General features: G+C 36.3%; 1 protein-coding gene across 1 annotated transcript in view; it reads right to left on the reverse strand.

Annotated features, from left to right (window-relative positions):
* PTPRQ (protein tyrosine phosphatase receptor type Q) overlaps positions 1 to 27,033 on the reverse strand; it is a 229,553-nt gene that overhangs the window by 102,293 nt on the left and 100,227 nt on the right. Inside the window, exon 26 of the mRNA XM_070370967.1 lies at positions 3,729 to 4,052. Within this exon, the coding sequence (XP_070227068.1) occupies positions 3,729 to 4,052 (324 nt within the window). The remainder of the gene's footprint in view (positions 1 to 3,728; positions 4,053 to 27,033) is intronic.

The raw sequence follows: 27,033 nt of genomic DNA on the forward strand, positions 1-27,033 counted from the left end.
ATTCTAGTGAGTGGGCATAGACCTTAAGGGTGGAGAGGGAGAGAAAGGATTCTGGTAGAAGCAATGACACTCAAGTGGAAAGACTCCCAAATTTTCAGAATTAAGAATGTGGGATTCTCATCTGTCAATGCAGGAGACACAGGTTCGATCCCTGATCCAGGAAAATCCCACAGAGCAACCCAGCCCATTCGTCACAACTCTTGAATGTGCTCTGGCGCCCAGGAGCCGCAACTACTGAGCCCGTACGCCACAACCACCGAAGCCCTCATGCCCCAGAGCCTGTGCTGCACAACAGAGGAGCCGCCGCAACGAGAAGCCCCCGCACCACAACCAGAGAGCAGGCCCTGCTTGCTGCAACTAGAGTAAAAAACCTGCATGGCAGTGAAGACCCAGCACAGCCAAAAATAAATACATAAAATTGAAAAAATTAAAAAAAATTTTTAAGTGCGTAACTTAAAAAAAAAAGAATGTGGGATTCTGTAAAAATTCAACTTCCTAGTTTCCTTTGCCAGCTTTTGAATTGATCAGGTAAGTCATTTAGTGCTAACTGAACATCTACCACCACCCTGTCTAGAGTGCTCAAGATGAGGCATTTACAAACTCCAATTCCTGGCTCGCTGTAGGAGGAAGAAGCAGCTACTATCCAAGGGAGATGCTCAGGAGGAGGAGGGCTGGAAGCCTCAGGGGCAGCAGATGTACAGGGATACAGTCTATTTTAACCCAAGTAAGTAACATGAAGTGTGAGTCACCCAGTCATGCCCGACTCTTTGCAACCTATGGAGCCCACCAGGCTCCTCTGTCCATGGGATTCTCCAGACAAGAATACTGGAGTGGGTAGCCATTCCCTTCTCCAGGGAATCTTCCCAGCCCAGGGATCGAACTCAGGTCTCCTGCATTGCAGGCAGATCCTTTACTATCTGAGCCACCAGGGAAGCCCATTTTAACCAAAGGTAGCAAATTAGTTGCCCACAGGCTAGATTTGGACTACTGACATGTCTGGTTTGAAAAACTTAAAGTTTTTAAATTTAAAACAACTTATTACAGCAAGAAGTTGAGTATTTTCACCATAAAAAATTTAGCTTTCCTATTTCTCTGAACACATCTTACATCCTAATAGCATGACTTCTCTGTAAGACAGTAATCAGCCAGGGCTGAGTAGAGGTTGCCCCATAGACAGCACCTTTTGTTAATTTGCCGTGGTGTTCACCTCTCTCAGAGAAGGCAATGGCACCCCACTCCAGTACTCTTGCCCGGAAAATCCCATGGACGGAGGAGCCTGGTAGGCTGCAGTCCATGGGGTTGCTAGGAGTCGGACACGACTGAGCGACTTCACTTTCACTTTTCACTTTCATGCATTGGAGAAGGAAATGGCAACCCACTCCAGTGTTCTTGCCTGGAGAATCCCAGGGACAGGGGAGCCTGGTGGGCTGCCGTCTATGGGGTCGCACAGAGTTGGACACGACTGAAGCGACTCAGCAGCAGCAGCAGCAGTCACCTCTCTCAACCACCTTACATCAGCAGTCTGCTTCATTCATTATGGTACCTGTATGATGTCTTCAGTAACAGTTGTCCCTGTGATTTTAACATGTATTAATTCAGTGTCCCATTCTTCTCTCACTTGTAATTCTAATTATTGTTATTGGCTGAAACAACTAAAATGCCTCACTTTACCTATGTTCTAATCTCTAAGCACCTGTTTCTTTCTGTATTCTAGTCACTTAGATTGTAAGAGTTATTTCTTTTCAAAGTTAACAGAGTAAACATAACTACACTTATTGACTAAACCAGCTTGAACTTGATTTTTTCCCATATTTTCCTTTTCTTTTTATGGCTCTGTCATCCTCTCTATTCCCTGATTTGGAAAACAGTTCATGCTCCCTCATCCATTTTAGCTTATTCAGTCAAGTTTAACTCCTTCAGGAGATATTTATGGAGTGCCTCCTGTTGCCAGGTACCATTCTAGGCAACAAGGAAATAGTAATGATCAAGAAAAAAATCTAAAAATAAGCAAATACATAAAAATGATCAGGTAATTATAAATTTTCATTAAGACGATATTCTTGAAATACACTGTGTGGCTGTTTTAGATTGGGTGGTCAGGGAAATTCATTCTGAGTAGGAATTATTCAGCAGAAGTATACATTATAAAAAGCTGCTCATGCAAAGATGGACACAGAAAAGCATTCTGAAGCAAAGGAACAGGGCATGCAAAGCCCCAAGTTCTAGGACTTCAGTGTGTTCAAGCAACAAAAATTATCCAGTATAAGTGGAGGATAATGAGTAATGGGGAAATGATAATGGATGAGGTTAGAGAGTTAGGTAAGAGTCAAGTCACATAAGGGCTTTGTTAAACATATTAAGAAATTTGAATTGAATTCCAAGAGCAATGGAGATTCATTGAAAAGCTTTATATAAGGAAGTGACATCATCTGATTTACATTTTAAAAGATGAGTATGAAAGCCAAGGAGGTCAGTTAGGTTAAGGCAGTGGGAGCAGTTAAGAAGGACAGGACTAATAGCAATGCAAAAGGAGGGATGTGTTTAGACAGTATGGTAAAAATAAGTCATTAGCAGAGTAGAGGAGGAAAAGAACAGTGCAAGATTCTCATTTTCTACATTTGGATGCTGAGAAGGCTTAGTGTTTAGATCACGTTAATTTTGAGAGGATATTACACACATCTGCCCAATGATGTCAGTTCATCAGGTACATATACTGATTGGGTTCTAGGGAACAGTCAGACCTAAAAATAGATATTGGAGAATGATCACTATATAAGGAGACTTTAAAGCCATAGGACAGGATAAAGTCTCTTAAGGTAGGATCTCCTAGGTATTAGGCATTGATAAAGAAAAGGGCCAACTATGTATGTTTGAATACTCCAACATTTAGATTAGAAAAATGAGAGAGAGAGAGAATAAGCAAAGGAAACTGAGAAAGAGCTATCAGGGAGGTAAGAGAAAAGCCAGTGGGCAGACCTTACAGAAACGGAGTCCGAGTGCCACAGAGGAGAGGGTGGACAATCGTACTGAAGGCTGAATTGTCTGGATTCTATCACAAATGCTTAATTGCATTAACAAACATTCATTGAATATTTACTATACAAACATTATTCTAGGTACCCTTGGGAATAGTAACAAGAGACACATTTAGTGACCACCCCCCCAAAAAAAAATAAAAGCTCTGGATCAAAGTTTATTTCACTATTTATAAAGATCTACAATAGCATCAGTGGAACTCCATGTGCATGTGTATAAATTGTGTGTGTGTGTGTGCGTGCGTACACGCGCACGTAAGCCTACAATCACTGACAAGGTGGTAAAGCCTGACTTAAGAGCAGCAGAGCTTCCAGATATGAAGGGAAAATGTAAGCAAAGCCAAAGGGTACTCAGTGGCCATCAGTACAGCCTGATGAGAGACCACAGAGAAGACCATAATGCTTGCAATTTAAGACTCTATGACCTTGATACAATTCTGAAGTTTGAGAAAAGCCCTAATAATGGCTGAAATTGAACTTCCCATTAGCATTCAATTCAATAAAAATTAAATGCTATGATGGTGATGATGTTATTTAAGCAAGTAGGGCAACCAGTTAATTTTAAAATATAAAACTAAAGTAACAAGAGCAATCTTTACCTATATCCTGAATAACTCCTATGGAAAAACATTTAAAGAGCTTTTTCTTGAATCCAAAATTAATATATACATACATACACAGGACAATACTTACGACCAGGCAGGGTTTGGGTAGATATCCAATTTGAAGCATTGCCATAACCAGCATTGGTGCTGGCAGCCACTTGGAATCTATACCATCTAAATTTCTTCAATCCATATACTGTCTCTTCAGTTAGGTCAGCTTCATAGAGGTACTGAATTTTTTGATGTTCAACACAGTCTTCAGAGTCCCATTCTCTGCATTTTTTAGCCCGAAGTTGAGTGGTAATCTTGTAGTTTTGGAAGTAGCCAAAGATACTGTCAGGTCTCATCCATGTCAATGTTGCACTAGTTGACTGAACATTAGAAAAGGCAATATTCATGGGAACACTGGGAACTACAAATTAAAGGGAAAAAATGAAAACAATTAGAATTACTGAACACTGTGTAAATGGGATGAAGAAACAGGATTTACAAATATTTTTTTTATATGTACGTAATGGTGATCTCTTATTACAACTGCCCTTAGATTAATACGCCCACATTTAATGAGCAGAAACTTACAGTGAGGCTTCAGAGAGCAATGATTCTAAGGGTTAGGGGACAAAACAATTGTGATATTTTTATTCCTAACTTTGCTCCCAAATTTACTCACAAGTTGCTTATAAAAACTTACTTTAGTTCCTTATATAAACACTGGTACAAAGGAAAATTGCATGCTTATATAATCCTTTGTATTTTCAGAGGTATGGTCTGAGTTTTGCTATTCAATTCCCAAGAAAGACATTCTTATATTTAAATGACTAGATAAAGATAAGCACAACTTACAGTAAACGCTGATGATAAAATAAAGAAACATTAGTGACTGAATTAATAATTTATACAATTGGGTAATTTTTATTTTATGTTGCACATATTTAAAATTAGTAAAACTCTTTCTAGAACACCATCAACCACACTGACATTTACACACAGAATAAGGTATCATCTACAATCATATTGTCCTACTTGGGATCATTATCAGATTTCACATTTCTACAGGTTTGCTATATGCATACTACGTGTCAGGCTCTGGGGTTGGTGTTAGGAAATCAAAATACCCAGGCTTATGTTTTGTTTTCAAGAAGTAGCCACTTATTTGACAATAAATTTAAGTGTATTATAGTGGGAAATATAAAAGAACAATGACTTCAGTGATGTGGCACTTTCTTCAGCCATGCCTGCCCTTGCATGTGTGCAAGGACCTTCGCTCAAAAGGCTGAGATAGGAATGATACCAATGATTTGTATGAAAATTACACTATTCATAAAACATTATGTTAATGTATGCATTAAAGATAAAATTAAAAAATAAATGAGTTAGAAAATTATTCATTAAAAACTCATTCATTCCTAAACATAGCATATTCCGATTTCAGTAAATACCCCACCAAAGAAGCCCAACAAAACATACAGCATTTTGCATGATGATTGCATGAGTGTGTGCTCAGTCTCTAAGTTGTATCCAACTGTTTGCGACCCCATGGACTGCAGCCCACCAGGCTCCTCTGCCCATGGGATTTCCCAGGGAAGAATACTAGAGTGGGTTGCCGTGTCCTTCTCCAGGAGATCTTCCTGACCCAGAGATCAAACCCATATCTCCTGCATTGGCAGGAGGATTCTTTACCACTGAGTCACCAGGGAAGCCCGCATGATGATTACTGTTATGGAAAAAAATAAGAAAGGGAAGAAGAGTTCCCAAGGATAGCGAAATTTTAAGCTGAGTAGTCAGAGAGAAAGCCTAACTGATGAGGAGACATGAAGTTCCTGATGAAGGTAGGGAAGCTAACCATGTGAATATTTTGAGGAAGAACATTCCCAGCAGAGGCAAATGCATGATGACACTCCTAGGCTGGAATCATGCCTGGTAATATTTGAAGAATAAAAAAGAGGCCAGTGGGCTAGTAGGAGGTGAGATCTGAAAAAAAACACTGAAGACTTGACTGTATATGACCACGTGTAGAACATTGGTATGACTCACTTGAGCAGGAGTAATTATGAGTTCTAACATACATTTTCACAGAATCACTCTAGCTGTTTTGTTTAGAATGGACAAGGGAGAGAGGGTGAAAACAGAGTAATTAGTTAGCAATTGCAATGTCAGCATAAGACATCATGATGGCCTGCAGCAGAACTGAAGCAGCAGAAATGAAGTATTCAGATTCTGAATATATTTTGAAGGACAGCTGATGATTTGCTGACATGTGACATATGAGGTAGAAGACAGAAAGAGGAGTAGAGGAAAGCTCTAAGGTCCTCAGGTGCAAAAAGAAAGATAAAGTCATTATTCACCAAGAAAGGGATGACTGTACAAGAAGTAGACGGTGCAGAGCAAGACTAAGGATTTCTTTTGAGCTTGTTAACTTTGAATTGCCTATCAGATACCCAGAAGAGGTCAAATAATAGATGTATGCATGAGTCTGGAGTTCTGTAGAGAGGTCTGGACTTGAGTTAAAAAATTTGAATGTTCTCTTAAATTTTTACAGCATTATCTACAGACAATTTTTTAATATGAATATTAATTGTATTACACAAGTCAATCCCACAAATAGCTATATCAACATTAAAAAATTTAATAAATGGCCAAATCAATCTGGATTGAATTGTCTCATCCAATAATAGTACATCACAACTCTATTTCCATGGCTCAAAAACAGCAAATCAATTTGGTCGAGTCAAATAAAAGTCAAAAAAGTTTGTTTTTTTTTTAAAGATACAAACTGGAATAGTTGATATTATCATCCTGTACAGGCATAGCCTAAAATTTGATATTTATTTCTATTTGTTTTACAGACCTATAGATTATATCTTAATATTGCCTAAATCTGAAAAGGGGTTTCCCAGGCGGTTCAGTAGAAAAGAATCCACCCACCAATGCAGGAGACACAGGAGACATGAGTTTCAGCTCTGGATCAGGAAGATCTCCTGGAGAAGGATATGGCAACCAACTCCAGGATTCTTGCCTTGGAAATCCCATGGACAGAGGATCCTGGCAGGCTAGAGTCCATGGGATAGCAGAGTTGGACGTGACTGAGCAACTGAGTATACACACACGAAACTGGAAGAGAAGAAAAAGTCTAATGCAATAGAAAACAAATAGTAGATTACTTAAAGCTATATGATCATATACAATTAGCCTGTTTTCAAATATTTAACATGTTTTATCATATCTTGCTGTATTTAATCAAACATTAACCTCTAAAAAAGTAGCCTTACAAACAGAACACTTACTAGACTACTTATAGCACACTCCCTCTTGTATGTTTAGTTATGTATAAAAGCAATTAGAGAAAAAGTTATTTTTAAGGAAAATGTACCTTTTCCTTAAAAATAAGGAAAAAAGAAGTTCATAATTGGCTAAAAAGTAGAATTTCCATTATTTATTGAAATCCTTCAGCCACTAAATTTTAATTCAGAGTACTTCATGATAAGATACATTTCAAACTAATCTAACACAGACCAGAGAAACCTGACTGATTTGGGGGTTCAGAAAAAATTTTAAAAGGAAAGACTGCATAAGAACAGAGAAGATTTCACTAACTATAAAGGCAGAGATTCAAGAAGAGGAGGGTAATGTGACCCAAATCAAGTTCACTATGGCTTATAATTCACATTGGCAATAACAAAGAGAGTCTGGGGACATACTACATCATGATTATAGATCGTTTGTCAAGCAATAGAAAGCTGTATCAAGCTGTCAGAATGAGACGTTCAGAAGTACATCTTTTCAAATCCAGTCATACTCGCAAATAGGTAAAGGGACAAATTCATAGACCATTTGATTTGTTCAGCAAAGAAGAAATAAGATGGTAGCAATAGGAAAGAAGTGAATTTTTAGATCTATTTTGGTGGTAGAATCCATAGAACAGGCAGATGAATCAGAAGATCACAGAATCAGAATTTGACGGCAGCTCAGAGATGATCTCTGTCAACCTGTCTTTTTACGTCTGACCTTTATGGAGGCAGATCTCCCTAAGAATTTCAGTATATATGCCTTCTTCCAGGCTTCCCTGGTAGCTCAGACAGCAAAGCATCTGCCTGCAATGCAGGAGACCCAGGTTTGATCCCTGAGTGGGGAAGATCCCCTGGAGAAGGAAATGGAAGCCCACTTCAGTATTCTTGCCTGGAAAATCCCATGGATGGAGGAGCCTGGTAGGCTGCAGTCCATGGGGTGGCAAAGAGTCGGACACGACTGACTGACTTCACTTTCTCCTTCTTCTATGCCTTCTTCCAGTTTTTCAACCAAACACTGATATAGGCGCTGATGCAAAAAAAAATTTCCAGCTGCAATTAAGAATCCAAATCGGTTTACTTTAAAATAAGGAGAGGGGACTTCCCTGGTGGCCCAGTGGCTAAGACCCTGCTTTCCCAATGCAAAGGACTTGGGTTCAATCCCTGGTCGGGAAACTAGACCCCACATGTCACAACGAAGACCTGGAATAGGCAAATAAGTAAATAAATACTCTAAAAATAAAGACTAAAACAATATGTATTAAAATAGAGGTTATCCAAGGGCCCTGATTTTATAACGAATCCTTTAAAAGCAGAGAGGTGTTTTTTTTTGGGGGGGTGGGGCGGGGCAGGGCTAGTTACCAAAGAGGAAGTATTTTAAGCAAGAGATTAGATTCAATGTATGAATATTTCTCAACTACTGGCTTTGAAGAAGGAAGGGACCACCTGACAAAGAATTCAGGACCTCTCTAGGAGTTAAAGACAGTCCTTGGCCAAAAGCCAGCCAGGAATTGGGGATCTTAGTTCCACAACTGTAAGAAAGTGTATTCTGCCACAACCATAGTAGCTTGGAAGAGAACCTTCACCCCACATGAGCACTTACCCCATGGAAGCTTGATTTGACCTTGTGAGACTTCGTGAGACTCTGAGAATCCAGGCATAGCACACCAGTAGGACTCTGACCTACAGAACTGTTCTCTAATAAATGGGTGGGTGTTGTTTTTTAAATCACTAAGTTTGTGATAATTCATGACCTACAATAGAAAAGTAATACAACTTTCCACTAACAAATGACCAGTCTCTACTTATCTAACCTGTTCTTAAACACACAAAGGCAAACTCAAAATCTTGAGGGGCTTTTTAAAAAATTGATTCCAGAGCACTCTATTAGTTTGTACAGCCTTCCTTATTTTAAACTGATATCTCTTATAAATCCTAGTTTGACACTGAAAATCCACCATAAGCAGGCCTAATTCTATTTTCATTTACACTTTACATCAACATTTATACCAAAGATCTATAAAGGTTTTTGTTCTGCCTTCATATCAATAAAAAAAGATTGAGCAATTACTCCAAATTTATTTATATATTATATATATATACATAAATGCCAACCTACATGTTAGATTGTGTCTCTGAAGGTCTAGACTAATTCTTGGAACAAAACAGGCATTTAAAAAATATTTCTGAAAGTATGAACAAATAAATAAGAGGGTATTACAGGAGATTTTATTTAGATAGACAATCACCAGACTGTTTCTGATGAATTATAATTTAATAGGAGATCTGACAGACAAGATGTAGCCTCCCTGGTGAAAAACATCATGTTAAGATGCTTGAATAAGAAAACATAGCACAGTGGAAACACGTGAAGGCTACTGGGTATACCAGGAGGTGAATGGGAAGACAGAAAGTTATAGGTGTAAGCCAGAATCAGATAATGTTGAGCCTTGTAGGCTAGATTCAAGATTTTTAGTTTTATCCTAAGTGCAGTGGGAATACTTGATAAGTATTGCATTGCCTTTTAATTTGCATTAAAACCATTGACTGCTTTTGTCCCATAAGATCCAGTGTGTATGATCAGAAATTTCCTTTCTTTCTAGTCCATCACCAACTACTCCTTTCCTGTTTCCTTTACCGAGGGTTTACTAAGCAGCTAGAGGTGGGAGGAAAAAAGGATGCATTCTCTATTTAGGAGCTGGAGAAGGCAAAAGAGGCTACCCTTTCCTTGTATTTCAGCAGAAGGGATGATGAGATGCACATGGCTCTCTGATCAACTTTTTTATTCCCTCAGATTTCAGGAAAGAAGACTTTAATGGCAAAGTCTGTGGCACAGTAAAAAAAAAAAAAAATTCAGCAGATTAATATTGGTTCACAGGCTCTACAGCAGATTAATATTGGTCCACAGGCTCTACATTCTGTAATTAAGTTTTGCAGAGAAGTAAAGGTCTAGATAGGACAGTACTTTAACTTGGCAAAGGAGCAAGATCTATACAAGTTATTCTAACCTAACTAAAGGAAGAGTAACAATAAATGCAGTTGCCTTCCTTATGACAGCACAGGCATGGGCCTTGCACAAGACACCCAGAGTCTGGCATGGATGGGCCACTCAGTAAGTGCTGATATTTGACTAAATTATGGTTCATAACACAGTCCTTTGGTTTTCATGTGCTACAAAAATTTGTCCACACTTTTCACTCAAATGTATTTAGAAAGATGAACCAGAAATAAATCTAATCTGAGGCCAAATATATAGTATAACTTCATAGACAGTTTTTTTTCCTTAACAAAGCTACCTGATGTGCATATAAATAACTAGCAGTAAACTTCATTTATATCCAGCATCTTCTCTTTTGATGAACTGTGTGTTGAACTAGACTATTTCAAGGCAACTGCCCTATTGAATTACAGATACAAAAAGGATTACACTCATTTTAGCATGGAGAATCAGATTTCCATTCTTTAAGAATGACTAAAAACCTCAAACTTTTTCTATTCACAGATGGTACTCATTTGAACACATCATTCCATGCTTCCTGGAATAATCACGCAGCTTGCTTAGATTTTCTGAACATGACTGAACTGTGATGAAGCGATCAACATTCTCTGCCAAGGTATTCCGTAAATTATATTTTTATTCATAAATTATTCTTATCAGAGAAATACTTTTATCACGGTTGAAATGAAGTCTACAGATCTATACAAGTAAAATTTGTTAACGGTTTAAATGCATATCAGCTTTTAGTGATTACTTAGTATATCCCACTTAGAAGGTGAAAATGTGTATAAAATATAATTACTCTCTAAATGTCTGAATATCAGTTATTAGAAGTTGCTACACTCTTAGGATGGTAGCATTAACCTGGTTAACTGTGGTAATATGGAGACCAAGTTTCCTTAATTCTTAGTCATGACTGCATACATTTATCTTCAAGCACAGATACACTCTCTTTTAAGCAAAACAAATGTCTGAAAATTTTATATTTATAAATATCTATAAAACTTACCAAAGTATCAACACAATCTTTCCTAGTTTAGGAATATTTTTGTCTGTACTGATTTTAGATAAACTACAAAACACAAGGTACAAATATATGATCTGAGCATAAACAAACAAAAATACAGTTTGCTAACACCAAAATAATATGGCTCAATATAAACATAGAAATGCCTGCAAAATTAAGTGCAAAAAAATTTTCTCATACCAGATAAATTTTGCACTAACTTGAATTTAATCAATATCATTTACTAGGCATTCAGATTGAGTGGTGTGCCAAGTCTTAGGGTATAAATATATATGAAAGTAATTTAGCCAATAGAAACTATCACATACAGGTGATGCCAAAAGGAAGATTCCAAGGAAAGAGAAGGTCTGGGAGGTATAACCTGAAGGAGCAATTGATGACTGGTAGAGATGAGGGAGAAATAACGTTTAAGTAGATTAATAAGGAGAGAGATACATTACGTAGCAACAAGATGTCTGTCACTGGCTGGGAAATATACCAGATTGGAGAAAAGAAATTGTAAGGAAGTTATGAGAAAAAAATGGGGGGGCGGGGGTGGGGGAGGGTGGTGGTATTAAGTGTGGTGTTATTGAAAGGCACTGCAACTTTGAGAGATGAGCTTATATGACTATTGCAGAATGCAGAGAACAAGGGACAGAGATTAACTGGTAAAGTATAAACTTAAAGACAATCCTGAGCCTCTGTATAATAAGTTATGTAAGGTAAACTTAATAGAAACTGGTTAGATACCACATATATCCAAGACAATATAAGTTACAATGATAACAAAGAATAATTAAGAACAGAGCTAAAAGAAAGAGGCAAAAGAATATTGGCCCAAAATGTGATGATATAATAGGCAGAGAAAAAACAGGGGTAAACAAGTGGAATAAACCCAAGCATTAAGTTAATAGATCAAATGTACATTGTACACTTCCTAGAAGTAGGCTATGACTTGGCTCTCATGCAACAGAAAATAATACAAAGGAAAAAATTAAGATGGTAAATCTCTGTGACCATAAATAAAGGCAAATTAAATGAACAGGAAACATGCAATAAACTCTGGTATTGAGATCAAAGGTATTGCTCTCCCACCTCTCCCTGACCCCCACCAAATCACACAAACAATACCATATAATTTAACAAACAATGTCATCAATAACGTCCTTACATAGGAAATACTTAGTATGTTTAACTTGGCTCTTTCTTTTGTCTCTCAATGTAGGTGGGTGGAATAATTATCAAACACATTTATGTAAACCTATTTCTTCAGAGATTCTAATTACTCAGTTTTAAGTACACTTCTCTCTGGCAGTCTTGCTTAAACCAGAGATAGATTCTGCAGTAGGTGAAACAAAATTTCCCAACATTTGTTATGTAAATATGATTTTAGGTGATAGTACAAAGCTGAGAATATGGAATGATGAACTCTTATTAGTATGCCAAATTAAATCATGAAACTGTCATTTTCATCAAAGAACTGAGAAACTATCCATAAACAGGACTAAGGTTTTCTAAAAAAAAATTTAAGTGTCTGTCACGGTGCACCCATAGGTAGACAATTAGGGATCCAAAATTCTATGGACCACAGCTATAATAGTTTTTAAACCAAATATTATTAAAAACATAAGATTCAGAAAAATATCTCAGTAAAACTTCAGGGTGAAAATGTCACTTTCTTGGGGAGAACTCAACAAGAAAAATGATGACACATTCTATTTGGAGGCAAAGTGAGTTGATTTGTTTTATAGAGTCATTAGTTTGAAAGCTCTATATAGCAGGTCATCTCATGAGAATATCTATCAAAATGACAACTTCGATTTGAAGTAGTTTATCAGAAGCAGTTCTTAGGGGAGTAATTATATAGCAGAATTAATTGTCTATTAAGACCACTCATGTTAATACCACCTGGAGACTAAGCTGAACTACTGACACTGAAGAAAAAATGAGAATGATGTACTGGTTAGTGCTGATTTGCTTGAGGACGGAATTTGAATACATAAAATGCTAGTTTCAAATCTTGTTAGCATGAATATATAGAACTGTCTTGAGAGGAAAAGCTTAGGTTAGAGTAAGAGGTGAAAGAAATTCTGAGACCACCAAAAACCAAGAGAAAAGAACATATTTTAACAGAAAGAAGCAATTAAGGAATTCTACTCAAATCTTGAAGAGTTGTGAAATGAAAGTCACTCAGTCATGTCCAACTCTTTGTGACACCATGGACTATGCAGTCCATGGAATTCTCCACACCAGAATACTAGAGTGGGCAGCCTTTCCCTTTTCCAGGGGAATCTTCCCAACCCGGGGATCAAACCCAGGTCTCCCATATTGCAGGTGGAGTCTTTACCAGCTAAGCCACAAAGGAGTAAGAGGTAGGAAGAAACAATTTGGCTTTGAATCCATGAGGGTGAATAAACATTTAAGGGGGATGGTATTTATAGTATCAGAATAGCAGATGACAAAAAAAAAAAAAAAAATTGAGTCTCAGTCAAGTCAATATTTAATCCAGGGTAAATTAGAATAGGAAAAAGAAATTATAAAAATTTAAAAAAAACTCAGGTAAGCCAATAATGTCAGGCACACATTGGTACATAAGAAATATTTAACAAATAAATGAATATGTGAACAAACTAGTGGATGGATACATGGATGCATGGGTGATTACGTGGATTTCAAGAAGAAAATATCACCAATGCCATCACCAATATTGACTGATGAACAAGTGTCACCAATGCTGATTACAATCAGTTCAGTTCAGTTGCTCAGTCGTGTCCAGCTCTTTGTGATCCCATGAATCGCAGCACGCCAGGCCTCCCTGTCCCTCACCAACTCCCGGAGTTCACTCAGACTCACGTCCATCGAGTCCGTGATGCCATCCAGCCATCTCATCCTCTGTCGTCCCCTTCTCCTCCTGCCCCCAATCCCTCCCAGCGTCAGAGTCTTTTCCAATGAGTCAACTCTTTGCATGAGGTGGCCAAAGTACTGGAGTTTCAGCTTTAGCATCATTCCTTCCAAAGAACACCCAGGGCTGATCTCCTTTAGAAAGGACTGGTTGGATCAAGTGCTACTTAAAACCATTCTTTTTAAAGACTGGCTGTATGGAAAACCTTGATAGAGTAAAATATAAAAAGACTCCTGGATCAAAAGTTTGGGGAAAGTTCTATAAGTTAGACGGATTTGGGTTGTTCAAGGATTATGAGAGAGAAAGAATAAAAGGAGAGAAGTAGGGAAAAAAGTCAAGAGGAGAAAGGATCAAAGGACTGAGTGAGACTGGAGACACTGAAATAATGTTTGTGTTGTTTAGTCCCTAAGTCATGTCCAACTCTTTGGCAACCCCATGGATTGTAACCCACCAGGTTCCTCTGTCCATGGGATTACCTAGGCAAGAATACCGGAGTGAGTTGCCATTTCCTTCTCCAGGGCATCTTCCAGACCCATGGTTCGAACCTGTGTTTCCTGCACTGGCAGGCGGATTCTTTACCACTTAGTCACCTGGGAAGCCCATGAAATAATGTAGCCAATAGAAAAATCGGTTACATTTTGGATTGCCAAAATATTTAAGAACAAAAATACCATTTAAAGTCATGTATATTATTGCAATGTAAACCCTTCCTTTATGTATTCACATGTTCAGTAAGGCTATTATATATAAAAGTGCATGGTGTGACTAGAATTGTCAAAATCATGCAAAAATTTCCTGAAGTAGTCAAAAAGTTATATAAACACATTCTATTATCCCAACCTAATAAGTTTGAGAGATCTCTTCTGATCATGCCAGAATAGCTAGTGTCACACTGATCCTTCTGCAGATAACAACTATGACCTCTGTGGGCAGGGAGGGACAGCTTCTGGCTTATGGTGTCAGGGATGCAGGATTGCCAGAGTAGTTGCAAAAGGAAGAAGTCACTAAGGGGTCAGACCCAAACTCTGGGTCTGAACTCCCTAGAAATCCTCGGCCATTCTCATAATTGTGAAAGTATATAGGGCATGCCAAGAAGAGAAGTGGAAAGAAACAGATGAAAACCTTACTAGAAATTTTAGTTGCTTCCCAGTGCGGACGAGATAAAATTCAGAATTTGAATCACACCAAATTAAGCAATTAAGTAGCAAGCCTCATTTCAAAATCCCAAAAGGATCATACATTTACTTTTTGCTCTATTGTCCCAGAATTAAGGAATTCTCTCCACAGATATGGTTGAAACCATAATCACACATTCACAGAACTATAATACAGTAATTTAATGGGTTGTTAGAATGAAAAGTCAACACTCTTCAAAAGAAGATAACAAAATCCAGAGTTTCTGCACAACATCACCAACAACATAAAATTTAGGTTTAAAAACTACTATGCAGACAGGAAAATTTCTACTGACATAAAAAAATGTATCTCATAGTCAGGAGGAAAAAGTGTTCAACAGAAAGATCACGGAATAACACAGGTGTGGGAATTAACAGAAAACTAATTTAAAGAAGCTATGATAAATATTTTATTTGACTTAATGGAAAACAAAGCAAATGAGGAATTTCAGCAGAGAAATGGAGATAAGGAAACAGAACTAAATGGAAATTATAGAGTTTATAACTATAATACCTGACATGATACTGAATTTGTTTAAGACCAGATTAAAGATGGCAGAATATAGTCAATGAACATTATGGCACATCAATACAAACCTGATCTACAGAATAAAGGGAAAAAAAGCTAGAAATTTTAATAAAGCCCTGTCCTTTAAGAGGTACGGAATTAGAATCCCAGAAGAAAAGAATAGTAAAGGGCAGAAAAATAATTTAAAAATGATGGCCCCAAATTTCTCAAATTTTAGAAAATTATTAATTTACCAATACAGAAAACTAAATGAACTCACAGCAAAATATATGCAACAGAAACCACACTAACCATATTATTATAAAATTGCTTAAAAGAAAAAATCTTGAAAATTGCCCCTTAAATAACCTTTCATACATAATAGATAGTGATATAAATAGTAGTTAACATCTCATCAGAAATAATAAGAACCAGAAGACAAAGGAAATACATCTTTAAAGAGAAAAATATTGGGTTGGGGCAACTATCAACCCAGAATTATATAATCCACAGAAAAAGTTCCTCAAAAGTGAAAACAAAATAAATATATTTTCAATGAAGTAAAATCTGAATTTCATTTCAGCATACCTGCAATAGCAGAAATTCTAAATGGAGTTCTTTAGTTGAAGGAGAAATGATGTCACATATAACATATAACTGGCATAGAAGATACCAATAATGATAATTATATGGGAAACATATGGTCTTCATTTATTTTAATGTCTACTGGCTATACAAGTAAAAGTAATACCAAAAATTGTGAGGTTTAAAATGTAAATATATGCAAATCACTTAAAATATATAGATGTCAAATGTATGACAATATATATGTAATTGTACTTTTACAAAGTTCATATATTTTATGTGAAGTTGTACAATATTAATTTAACTACAATAAACTCAGGAATTATATTGTAACCCTTGATCAACCACTAAAAATAATGACAAAGAAGTATAGATAAGAATCTTATAGAGAAATTAAAACACAAAGCTAAAACCTCCAATTAAGGAGGCAATAAAGAACAGAGGAGCTAGAAAACAAATAGCAAATAGAACTAACCTCAACTAATTCAATTTAGTTTAGTTCTATTCGCTATTTGTTTTCTAGCTCTTTTTTCCTCTGTTCTTTCTTTAATGGACTTCCCGAGGGTGTCTCAGATGGTAAAGAATCTGCCTGCAATGCAGGAGACCCAGGTTTGATCCCTGGGTCTGGAAGATCCTGTGGAGAAGGGAATGGCAATGTGCTCGAGTATCCGTGCCTGGAGAATCCCATGGACAGAGGAGCCTGGTGGGCTACAGTCCATGGGGTCACAAAGAGTAGGGCATGACTGAGCGAGTAACATTTTCACTCCAACTTACTTAATTACTTTAAATATAAATAGATTAAATGCTCCATTTAGAAGACAGTGATTGTCAAATAAGATAAAAATGAAAGACCCAATTATCTGCTACCCACAAGAGAAAATTTGTACACCAGACATACAGTTTAAATATGATACAAATAATTCAAAAGTGAAGATAGAAAAAAACATACAAAACAAAACAGTAGAGCATGTGCCAATATTAATATTAGACTAAAGAATCTTTAAGGCAAGGAGGGTTTTATACCTAGAGCCTATTATACAGAGTGAAGTAAGCCAGAAAGAAAAACACCAATACAGTATACTAACGCATATATATGGAATTTAGAAAGATGGTAACAATAACCCTGTGTACAAGACAGCAAAAGAGACACTGATGTATAGATCAGTCTTATGGACTCTGTGGGAGAGGGAGAGGGTGGGGAGATTTGGGAGAATGGCATTGAAACATGTATAATATCATGTATGAAACGAGTCGCCAGTCCAGGTTTGATGCACGGTACTGGATGCTTGGGGCTGGTGCACTGGGACAACCCAGAGGGAGGGTATGGGGGAGGAGGAGGAGGAGGGTTCAGGATGGGGAACACAGGTATACTTGTGGCGGATTCATTTCAATATTTGGCAAAACTAATACAATATTGTAAAGTTTAAAAATAAAATAAAATTAAAAAAATAAAAAATAAAAAAATAAAAGAGATAATTTATAATGATTAAAGGGTCAGTTAGGAAGTTATAACAATTATAACTGTGTATGTGTTTAATAAATAAAACTCTAAAGTACATGAACAAACTACTGACAGACTTAAAGAAGAAATAGACAAATCCACAATACATCTGGATATTTTATATTTGCTTATCAATAACTGATAGTATAATTTTTACTGAAAAGTGATAAGAATATAGATTTGTAAAACATTATCATATTGAACTAATACCTACAACTTTTATGGACAACAACTGAAAAATAGACCTTATTTTCAAATATGCATGGAAGAATATTCAACAAGATAAATTAAATGCAGAGCCATAGAAACTGTCCCAACTAATTTTTAAAAATTAATTTGTTATAGACATATTCTCTAACAATGGCAAAAAATTAAAATTTGATAATATGTAGATATCTAGAAAAGTACCAAAAATTAGAAATTAAATACATTTTTAAATAACTATGGCTCAAAGAAGAAATTTCAAGGAAATTAGAGAATATCTTTATTTAAAGAGTCAAAAATTTTGATATATAATTTTTTATATAAAAGGAGATTTATAGCTATAAATGTTTATATTTAGAAAAAAGGGAGGCTTAAAATCATTATGTTAAGAAAAATATGCTAGACACAAAAAGATAAATACTACAAGATTGTATTATGTGTGGGCTATACAAAAGGCAAGTTTATGGAAACAAAGTGGAGCAATGCTTGCCAGGGACTGGGGAGAGAGAGGTGACGGAGGATATTGGTCAAACGGTACAAATTTTAGTTATATGGATAAGTTATAAGAAACTAATGCACAGCATGGTGACTATAGTTAATTATGATGTACTGTATACTTGAAAATGGTTAAGAGAGTAGATCTTAAGTGTTCTCACTACACACAAATAAAAGGTAAATATGTGAGGTGATGGATAGTGTGATGGGGGAATCATTTCATAATGGATACATATATCAATGCACTGCACTGAATACCTTAAATATATCCAATATTTGTTCATCAATCATACCTCAATAAAGCTGAAGAAAAAAGAAAGTAAAGAAAAAAACTATGATCTATATCCTCACCATAAAAAGAGAGAAAAAAGAAGAGCATATTAAAAGTAAAATATTTAGAAGGAAGAAAGTAACAGAGATCAAGACTCAATAAAATAAAAATTAATAAGAACATATTAAAAAATGCAAAAGTTAGTTCTTTAGATAAATTAATAAAACTCACAAACACTTGTCAAGCCATATACAAAATGATAATGCATCTGATCAAATGTGGTCCATCCCAGGAAGGTAAAGTGAAAGTCGCTCAGTCATGTCCAGCTCTTTGCAACCTCATGGACTATACTGCTGCTGCTGCTAAGTCGCTTCAGTCATGTCTGACTCTGTGCGACCCCATAGACAGCAGCCCACCAGGCTCCCCCATCCCTGGGATTCTCCAGGCAAGAACACTGGAGTGGGTTGCCATTTCCTTCTCCAATGCATGAAAGTGAAAAGTGAAAGTGAAGTTGGTCAGTCGTGTCCGATTCTTAGCGACCCCATGGACTGCAGCCTTCCAGGGTCCTCCATCCATGGGATTTTCCAGGCAAGAGTACTGGAGTAGGGTGCCATTGCCTTCTCCCCATGGACTATACAGTCCACGGAATTCTCCAGGCCAGAATACTGGAGTAGGTAGCCTTACCCCTTCTCTAGGGGATCTTCCCAACCCAGGGATTGAACCCAGGTCTCCCACATTGCAGGTGGATTCTTTAACAGCTGAGCTACAAGGGAAACCCAAGAATACTGGAGTGGGTAGCCTATCCCTTCTCCAGGGTATCTTCCCGACCCAGGAATCAAACTGGGGACTCCTGTGCTGCAGGCGGATTCTTTTTCAACTGAGCTATCAGGGAAGCCCTCAGGAAGGTAAAGTTTACTTAATATTTTAAAAATTAATCATATACCACAGTAAATAATAATTTACCATAGTAACAGAATACAAGAGAAAAAAGCATATGGTCAAGGGCATCTACAGACATCCTACAGTACACATCATACAAAACAGTGAGGGATAGATGCTTCCTCTTTCAATTGGGAACAATGCAAGGATATCCTTTTATTACATCCTTTGATATAGTATCAGAGTCTAGCCAGTGCAATGTGGTAAGGGAAAATAAATCATAGGTTTTAGAAAGAAAGAGATTAAAAATTACTTTAATTGTAGATGCAATGATATTTTTAAATGCAGAAAATTCTAAAGCAATATATACAATCTTCTATGTCCAATAAACATATTTAGCAGTTATAGGATACAATATCAAAAAAACAAAAATCACCTGTATTTCTAGATTCTACCTCAAACAACTGGTGACTAAAATTAAAATAACTCTACTTCCAATATCATAAAATATTAGATAGGAATAATTTAAACAAAAGATGTAAAATTCATTTGCTGTGAACTACAAAGCGCTGCTGAAATTAGAGTCTAAAAATGGAGACATATGCCATGTTCATGGATTACTTACTATTAAAATGACACTTCTCCCTAAATACATGAGCAGATTAAATGCAATCCCAATGAAAATGCCACAGGGTATTTTGGTAAAAATTAACAAGGTGATTCTAATTATAAAATTTGTATGGAAATACAAAGAACTAAAATAGCTAAAACAACTTGGAAAAGAACACATTTATGGAAGTCACACTACCTCATTTCATGACTTGTTTCCTACAAAACTAATAAACACAATGTGGAATTTCAGCGGACAAACAATAGACGAGGATATATTTCAGAAAGACAGTGATGTGCACACGGTCCAATATTTGCTTTTTGACAAAGCTACCAAGGTAATTAAATAAGGAAAAAGAAACTTTTTAACAAAGAGTTTTGTAAAAATTGAGCAAAAATATTAAAAAGGAACTTTAAATCATACCTCATGCTATGTATATATACAAAATTCTAGGTGATTTATGGATATAAATATTAAAGCTAAAACGATAAACTTTCTAGAATAAAAGGATAATACTTTCATGATCTTGAAGTAGGCAATTATTTCTCAGGACACAAAATGTACTAATGTGAAATTAAAAACTGCTGATTTGGATTTCATTAATATTAAAATAATCTGCTCATCCAAAGGTACCATTAAGGAAATAGTCAAGTCGTTGACTAAGAGATATTTGTTATACATACATCTAATAAAGGATGTGTATTCAAAATATATAAAGAATTCCTATAACTCAGCACTAAAAAGAAAAGCCACTCAATAAAATATAGGCTAAAGTGTTGAACAGAAAGCTCCCCAGAATGACAGACCAGTCCTCACTTTGCATGTTCTAATATGTCTGAATTTCTGTTTTTATGGTTTAATTAAATAACGCCTGACTGCCCAAAACAAGGGTTAAACTTTGTTACCTTTATATATTAACTATGAGTACTTGCATAACGTGCTTCACTGCTATTGGTTCCGTCCACAAAATCGTTACATAAATAGTAGATGGAGGGACTTTCCCGATGGTCCAGTGGCTAAGACTCAGCTCCCAGTGCAGTGGGCCTGGGTTTGATCCCTGGTCAGGGAAGTAGATCTCATATCCCACAACCAAGAGTTTGCTTGCAGCAACTAAAAGATTCTGCATGCTGCAATGAAGACTGAAGATTCTAAGTGACGCAGCTAAGACTTGGCACAGCCAAATAAATAAATATTAAAAAAAAAAAGACAGATATACATTATAACGTGAGGCCCAACATATCCTTTCTTTCGAAACTTATCCTTAATTGGTCACTGTGCATCTGTTACTTAGTTCATGCACAGGCAGCAAAGTGTGTAGTTACATTGCTTCCTGTCTTTCCTGTGCATATGTCACATGCCCATACGCATGTTGGAAGCTAATCTGAACTCTGAAAGGAGTATAAAAATTTGCCAAGTCATAGAAAAGATGCTCTCTTTATATCATAAGCTGAACAGTGAGAAAAAGAATGCAAGCACTCTTGATATGTTTTTAATAAAGAAAGTGAATACTTTCACTCTCATTATTTCTAATGTTTTAAATTACAGTGTATTAAATATTGCTTTTATAGTTTTTTCATTTCCTATGTATTTGTAACTGACAGGAACAGAGTTTTTAATGTAGTGGCAAACATTTTTGAAGGTTAGGGAATGAGCATCACTTTCCCCATTGATTATTAAGGTTGCTTGCACACATTATACAGACAGCTTTGCACTCATCTTTATGGCCCCACACCACCAGGCAAAGCAAAAACTGCCTTTATATGAAGGATCAATAACCATGTTAAAGGAATTGACATCATTAAACATCACTGAGATGAAATTTGAACTCATAATAAGAGAGAAGTTCTTTTATACCAGCTAGACTGTCTAAAATTATAAAGACTGATAATGCCAAATTGTGCTGACACTGAGAAGTATGACGTTGGGTGAGTATTTAAAATCATACAAGCACTTGTTAGTTTCATGAACAGTTAAAACATGGATCTAGACTATGACCCAGGAAGTCCAAAAAAAAGTTTTATATAAAAATATCGATAGCATTTTTATTCATAACAGTTTGGAACAGTTCATGCATCAGTCAAAAGAAAGTGAAAGTGTCAGTCGCTCAGTCGTGTCCTGCTCTTTGCAACCCCGTGGACCATGGCCTGCCAGGTTCCTCTGTCCATGGAATTATCCAGGCAAGAATACTGGAGGGGGTTACCATTTCCTTCTCCAGGGGATCTTCCTGACCCAGGGATCAAACCCAGATCTCCTGCATTACACACAGATTTTTTTACCCTCTAAGCCACTAGACATACAAATAATGGAGTATTCAAATGATGGAAATTGACTCAATAATAAAAGAAACAAATTGCTGAACCCTCAACAACATGAATTTCACAATTATGTTGAAAGAAATAGGCCAAATATAAGAGAGTACAATAGAACGTAACAATAATTTCAAAATAAGAAATTTAGAATAAGAATTCTAAATTCAAAGTAAGAAATATAGAAAATTAAAATACTAGATACTGATACACTAATATTTTATAAACCTAGATATTATGGAAAAAATTGTGAGCTTTATTGTATTTCTCATATGTCCATACTAGAAAAGAAGCCTTACAGATTAGTCCAAGAATGCCAACAATTACTTTCAATTCTCTTTTGGTAACTGTTCAATCTTCAGGAAGATTTCCTAATAGTACTTATAATAATAGCATTCTATCCAGTTTCTAAGGAGTATGTCTCACACAGTTAATAATTTCTCTGTAATAATGTCCTAAATACAAAATTAGTTTTTAATTTCAAGTCTAAAAATGTTAGGCTGCCATACATAACAAATATTAATGTATTATTAATATTAATAGTAGCATTAATATTAAATATTAATATTAATAGCATTAATATTTGTTACATTTAATACGTTACTAATAAAATCTTGGCTTTAAAAAAAAATCTTATCTAGAGCTTCTGTGGTAGCTCAGTGGTAAAGAATCTGCCTGCTAATGCAGAAGACAAGGGTTCGATCCCTGATCCAGGAAAATTCCACATGCCATGGGGCAACAGAGCTTGTGCATCACAACTATTGAGCCTGTGCTCTAGAACCCATGAGCCACAACTGTTGAGCCCACACACCACAACTATACAGTCTGTGCTTTACAATAAGAGAAACCATTGCAATGAGAAGCTCATGCATTGTAACTAGAGAAAAGCCTGTGCAGCAACAAAGACCCAGGATAGCCAAAAGTAAATAAAATAATAAACTTAAAAAAAATCTTATCTAAAGTAGACCAATTTAATTAGTAATAAATGTCAGAAGGGCTGCCCTGGAGGCTCAGACGTTAAAGAATCTGCCTGCAATGTGGGAGACCTGGGTTCGATCCCTGGGTTGGGAAGATCCCCAGATGGAAGAAATGGCAATCTGCTCCTGGCCTGGAGAATCCCATGGAGAGAGGGGCCTGTCAGGCTACACTCCATGGGGTTGCAAAGAGTCAGACATGACTGAGTGACTTTCACACATGCAAAAATGTCAGAAAATTGAGCTACTGGATTTTACCATAGCCTTTAATTGGTATAGATTTCATTATTGTGATCCATATGGATTTATACTATCTTTCTAACCCTGCAAATTGTTTCTAAAGTAATAATTCATAATAAGGTATCCAGGCACTGAATTAATGGGTGATTCAAGGATGTGGTGAATAGGAGGTAGTGAATATTTAAATTACAATAATAAAATTAATATACTAAGAAATGTTACTTGATCTGAATTCTGAAAGTGTTTCATCATAGAGTGGCTCCTATTTATGCACATTTTATATTTACAAAATGGCTTCTTCCTCAAAAGTTGTTTTCTTATATACCATGAAAAATATTTGAAATTCACTAAGTTGAGGTTAACAATAATTTGTACAACCTACTATTTGCTTAAAGCCTTTTCTTTATATTCATACTGCACTGATTTTTTTAATTGTCTAAATTAATGTAATATTATTAATGAAATTGTGCTATCATTAAAACCCATTTATCCTACATTTCAGAGTTTTTTCACCATTAGTAAATGTTTTTCCCTGAAGTTTATAATCTCATAAATATAAGGAGCACATTCCTGAGCCTTTAAGTCAAAAGGTTACCAAAAAGAAAGAAGAGGGGTTTTTGCATGTACACACACATGCATAATTTACTTCAAAAGGGAAGTAAAAGAAAATAAGAAAAAAATGAGGTGAAATTGAGGAGGAGGTTGATATGTAAAGGCTGTTATGAAAAGTATCAACTACAGCTGCATAGAACAGGAATGGAAAATAGGGTAATAAGATATGCCCCAATTCCTAAATAAGTTAATAAAAATGTTGCTTGAAGAACAGCTGGCTTTAGCTGGAGCTGGAATGAAGAAAACAGTGGTTGCCTGGAGTCCACTTAATGAAAGGTATTAGAACATCAGTGGGGTCAAGGAGAATTATGCAGAGTAACTCAGATTCATTTTTTTTTTTTTTACAAAAAGGAATTACATTTAAAAGGACTTTTAAACTTATAATTTAGAATTTGATACTTATGACACAAATTCATAATGGCAAACATTACACCTTTGGAATTGATCCAGGATAAAAAATGTGATATGTGTCTAGAAACTATAAAATTTCCTAGAATGGCTTCAGTATTTCATAGATCTTATTAACTCATAGTATTTTTAATATTATAGGTTAAGCACATATATGAGCATAGAAAATTAGTTTTCCTAAACTTTAAATCCATATTTGGACAGAAGTATGTAAATATACTTACAACGTAAACATCCCTGCACAAATTAATGAAATTCATATTATATTCCTGAATTTCCCTACTCCATAATGACTCTATTTAGATACTGTGAAATAATGAGAAAAAATATTTTCATTCCAATAAGTACAAATGATCAGGTAAATTTCTAAGGTAAGTGAAGTATCATAATATAGTAGAAAGAGTCCTGGATTTGCAAGAGTTCTGCTAATAATTAGCTAAAGCAAACTCAGTAGATAGTAAGCCTCTATGCTTCATTTCCCAAATTTGCAAAATGAAATGACTGATGGGATTATCTCTAAAATCTAATGAAGACCTAAGATTATATAAATTTTAAAAGCATAAGAAAATAATTGTTTTGTAATAGTTTTCCTAGTAGCCCCTGACAGAGTACTTAGTACACATTAAATAACTTATTCTTGAATATATGGATAAAAAGGGTACTACGCTTGATATTCAACAAATCCTCACAAATGAACTTCAGGCTTTCAAGATGGAGTAGATATATTCACCCAGTCCCTCCACAAAGTACAACTAAACCCATGGACATTAAATATAAAACAAACATAAGCTTCTGAAAGGTGGTGAGAAGACAAAGCAACTAGGGAACTCAGGACCCAGGGAACAGCGCAGCAGTGAGCTCCCTGGGTTTTCCTTTTTGCCGCGTATATCCCCAAAGCCAGCAATCCCCAACTGCACCCAGCTCAGACTGAAAAAGCCTCAGTAAAAGCTTGCTCCCTCTAACAGAAAAAACAAACAAAAAACAAAACAGTGCAGCCTGGGCAAGATAGAAAACGTTTAGACAATAACAGCTCTACCCAAAAGCTACAGAAAAAAGGCTGTGGTCCCTCTTCCTCCCATGACAACAAAGGCCAAGTGAAGAAACTAGTCTTCTGCCTTCACTAGGCAGTAATCCCCACCATCTTTGATAGAGTGAGGCAAAATAGCAAGCCAGAACTTCCACCTTTTCCAGAGGGAATAAGATCTGTCCACCACGTCAGTGGAGGATATGGGGAAAGCAGTTACGAGGCACTCTTCTTGGTGGAAGCCTCATGGGCAGCCTTCTTTCTCATGCTCACCCAGCATCCTCCCCTTGGGTGTCAACAAAAGGCCAAATGGGAAACTTGGATTTCTCCCCACATCTGGCAGTAATGGAGATGTGCTCTCATTTCCTCTACTAGAGTGCTATCAAAGGAAACCATCACAAATTTAATATCCCTAGGAGTTATAGGACTATTCAAAGCATCTATTAATAATTCATATTAGCTGAGCTGTGGTCACTGTGATTTTAAAGAGTAAGTTCATTTCATCCAAGGTGCAACATTGTTGGTATTATCCCCTTATTATCCTTTTGATATCTGCAGTGTCCGTAATGATCTCATTCCTAAATACTGGTAAATCTGTGACTTCTTTTTTCCTTTCTTGGGCTCACTAGAAGCCTGTCAATTTCATCCTTTCAAAGAACCAGTTCTTTGTTTACCTGATTTTTCCTCTTGCTTTCTGTTTTTTATTTCATTGATTTTGTTTTTGGTTTTATTATTCACATCCTTCAGTAGATCTTCCTTTTCTTTTTCTAGACTCTAGTTGGGCCGTGGCAGCGGAGGGGGTGGGGGGGGCGGCGGGGGAGGAGTTAGATTATTAACCTGAGGTGTTTCTTCTTTTCCAATGTATGCATTTAGTGATAGAAATTTCCCTCTCTTCACTGCTTTAACTGTTTCACACATTTTGATATATTGTGTTTTCATTTCATATCAACTCAACACATTTTAGTTTACTGTATTTTTTATTTCTCTTTTCTTTTTGGCAAATGTATTATTTAGAAGTGCCACTTTTTACAACTGATTTGATGTACATTTCACCTCCCATTTTTCATCCTGAGAGCCTTAAACTTAATTTTAAAACTCCTCAAAAAGATATCTCCATGCCTAGATGGTTCCACTAAAGAACTCTGCCAAATGTTTAAAGAAGAATTCCCAGGGGGCGCTAGTGGTTAAGAACCCAACCCGCTTGCCAATGCAGGAGACTTAAGAGTCAAGGGTTTGACCCCTGAGTCGGGAAGATCCCATGGAGAAGGAAATGGCCACCCACTCCATTATTCTTGTCTGGAAAATTTCATGGACAGAGGAGCCTGGTGAGACTAGAGTCACAAAGAGTTGGACATGACTGAAGTGACTACACACCACACCATCTGTTCCAGAAATTAGAAGAGATTTGTAT

Source organism: Bos mutus, chromosome 5, assembly GCF_027580195.1.
Source record: "Bos mutus isolate GX-2022 chromosome 5, NWIPB_WYAK_1.1, whole genome shotgun sequence".
Lineage (NCBI taxonomy): Eukaryota > Metazoa > Chordata > Mammalia > Artiodactyla > Bovidae > Bos > Bos mutus.